This window comes from Sinocyclocheilus rhinocerous, unplaced genomic scaffold (assembly GCF_001515625.1).
Source record: "Sinocyclocheilus rhinocerous isolate Xijiao unplaced genomic scaffold, SAMN03320098_v1.1 scaffold2226, whole genome shotgun sequence".
Classification (NCBI taxonomy): Eukaryota; Metazoa; Chordata; class Actinopteri; order Cypriniformes; family Cyprinidae; genus Sinocyclocheilus; species Sinocyclocheilus rhinocerous.
The window spans coordinates 63,166-66,019 of NW_015657494.1; the positions used below are offsets into that span (position 1 = coordinate 63,166).

At 38.3% G+C, this 2,854-nt stretch overlaps 1 protein-coding gene across 1 annotated transcript in view; it reads left to right on the top strand.

The window, feature by feature from the left end:
* LOC107721136 (FYVE, RhoGEF and PH domain-containing protein 3-like) overlaps window positions 1-1,854 on the top strand; it is a 48,680-nt gene extending 46,826 nt beyond the window's left edge. Inside the window, exon 19 of the mRNA XM_016529004.1 lies at window positions 1,277-1,854. Coding sequence (XP_016384490.1) covers window positions 1,277-1,297 — 21 coding nt within the window. The 3' untranslated portion in view covers window positions 1,298-1,854. The remainder of the gene's footprint in view (window positions 1-1,276) is intronic.
* Window positions 1,855-2,854: the final 1,000 nt, after the last annotated feature.

The window sequence follows — 2,854 nt, forward strand, 5'->3', positions numbered from 1 at the left end:
AAATAAATTTCTGTCATGACAACTCTCTGAGGGATTGGCATGGTAATGTACATGACAGTGTTAATGTATTTGGTCTTGGCGGAATAGATCTGCTACGCTGCTGCTGCTGCTGCGGCAGAGCAAGTACCGAGACTTGCTACTGCCAATACATCCACAACATGCTGCTGTGAGCATGTAAGAAATACTGCTGCTGCACATATAACATACATGAAATAACCCCCATATAGCATACATGAATCACCTCGTAGCAGATCTATACAGGTGGAGCTGGGGAAGGTGGAGGGTTTCTGAAGCACGCTGCAACTGCTATGGCAAGCACTAGTCATATATTTGAATGTTGAGCAGCGAGCTCATTGGCTACCGATACAGGAGAGAACCTATCAGCTGTGCCATGTGATAATGATGTCATTAGGTCAGATTGAGTTAGACCTATCGGACTGCGCCATCTAGAGTTTCATGCCAGAACTCTGTATATGGACCTAACTGTAATTATAGCAATAATTCCAGTTTAACTTTGTGTTTTAGAGTGTATTCCTGTGATTGACTGATAATTATTGTTCTGAGTTTTTAGGCCACTGTATCTTGAGTTTAACATGCTTCCTCTTGAGCTCGGACTGATGTACGCTATACTGCAAATGTACAACCATACTAGTTTAGTCCGCATATCTTCAGCTGTGTGTGTGTGTGTGTGTGTGTGTGTGTGTGTGTGTCACCTGTCAAATTATGGTCAGATGGATTTGCGTGACCCTGTCCTGACCTCAGAGCGCTTGTCTGCGGCTGGTGACACACGGGATAATGTGTGTCTGTGTCTGTCTGAACATCCTTTTCTGTGCTCTTCTGTGTGTGTTTTCTGGGTAAATCGCTATCTTTAGGTCACATTTCACCCCTGAATCAATAGGGAAAACATGAGAAATTATATTTTGCATCAAGAAAATGAAGATTTAAGGACACAAACCTCACGCTTATTTTTAATACTTTTTTTATAAATTAAAAAGTACAATAAATATGACTACAACATAAATGTACTACTTTACTAATTAATAACATTTAGTAATAATAGTAATAGCATGCTTTTTTTCACATAACAGTAATCAGAATACGAATATTTTTGTCATGAAAATAATGTCACAATGCAAAAAAAGTCATAATGGTTCTAAAAACAGTTTTTTGTTATATAAAATACCTGACCTGAATGTTTCATGACAGACATGATGAGATTGCGCCATGTCTTGACGTGATTGCAGAGATTCAGTGCTGTAATCGTTGTCTTTCTTAGGTCTGTCTGGCTGTGACATGAGAAGAAGAAAGAGTCAAACGTGTTCAGACTGATTCAGGATTGTGAATCAGCGACCGGCTGAACGGAGCTCCTGTCACATACTGTAAAGGGAGGAGCATGAGCCAATAAGATGCTTACCCTCACCTCTGGTCCCTCCCCTTTATAAAAAAACTCCTGTTACTTGAAATCACTATATCCTCAGCACTTTTTCATTCTTTCTTTTGAAGAACCTTCCTTCACACGCTCGTTGCTCTTTCAGCTGCAGCTCAGTGTGAGAGCAACTGTTTGTCAATGCACTGTTCCCGTCCGCTGCTCGTGTTGTGCTGGATGAAGATGTCTATATAATGCTACGATGAATGTTTTGTTGCCTTTCAGATGTTATTAGTTAAAGCATTAAGTCACTGTTCTTGTGATTCACTGTCAGTTCAAACCTTCATGCACCCCTTTGTTTATTCTTTCTGATTTGAAAAGATGAAATCCTTAAAATACAAGTAAACCGAAGAGACACACTGAACTGAAGCAGAGCAAAAAGTCATATTTCACTCCAAACAACAGGAAGAAATAATATTTTGCGTGAAGCTTGTTTTAGGGCCTTTTTTGCATTTTGCTATTATTTTCATGATAATTAAGCACATTTCACCCCAAATTCGCATTATTATTATACACAAGAAAAGTTCATACATTTTGGTAGAATTAGTCATACTGTAATTTCATACATAATTAGTCATATGTAGATTTTTTTTTTTTAAAGTACATTATTACAATATTTATAGTAATGAGAATCACCACTGAGAATGAGGAAAACTTATTGCACACATTACAGGACCGACAATGAGATGTTTTTCAATATATGAATAATGTCACAATGTAAAAATATCTTAATGGTCCTAAAACGGCTTTATTTTACAGAATGTGACATTTTTCTTTGGTTTTTGGAGTGAAACCCTGTTGTGTTTTCGCAACATTCACCCACGATTTCACAAGACAAGTGTGTTCATAAACTCTTCTAAAGTCTTTGGTAAGTCCATGGTCTGTTGCTTCCTCAAACTGTGCTGTACAAGCCAGAGATGGTTTTCACCGTCTTCATGAGGATCCCCAGCTTCATTGTTTAAGGGCAGATTCCACTCAATATTACACCCGTCTGTAGACCTTTTGCCATTTCAATGCTTGAGGGGAAACGGTTCGCTGTTGTGTGAATTTTAAGGTAAAGGTTTGGAGGAGAGGACTTAGTTTAAGAACGTCGTTTTCCTGTCTCTTCATCCTCTCACCAAAGGCACACTTCTCTTTTGTATGCAGCTGTATTGTGATTGCAACAGAAGTACTGTACACCTGCACACTCAGAGTCCAGTCTGTGTGCCTGGAGGTCGATCATGGTCAATATGTAATGAATGATGTAAACAGTGCATTTGCTTCCCTTTTAATATTGTTTGAACCCTTGAAGCAGAACCAGTATTATTAAAAGCATTTTATGTGTACAAAAGCTGTCTTATAGCATATCAATGAATAAAAGAGTATCTGGTCACTGATGTTTATGAGGCTTCATTTATTCATTTAGCTCTTTAAAAGCAAATGTGTTCC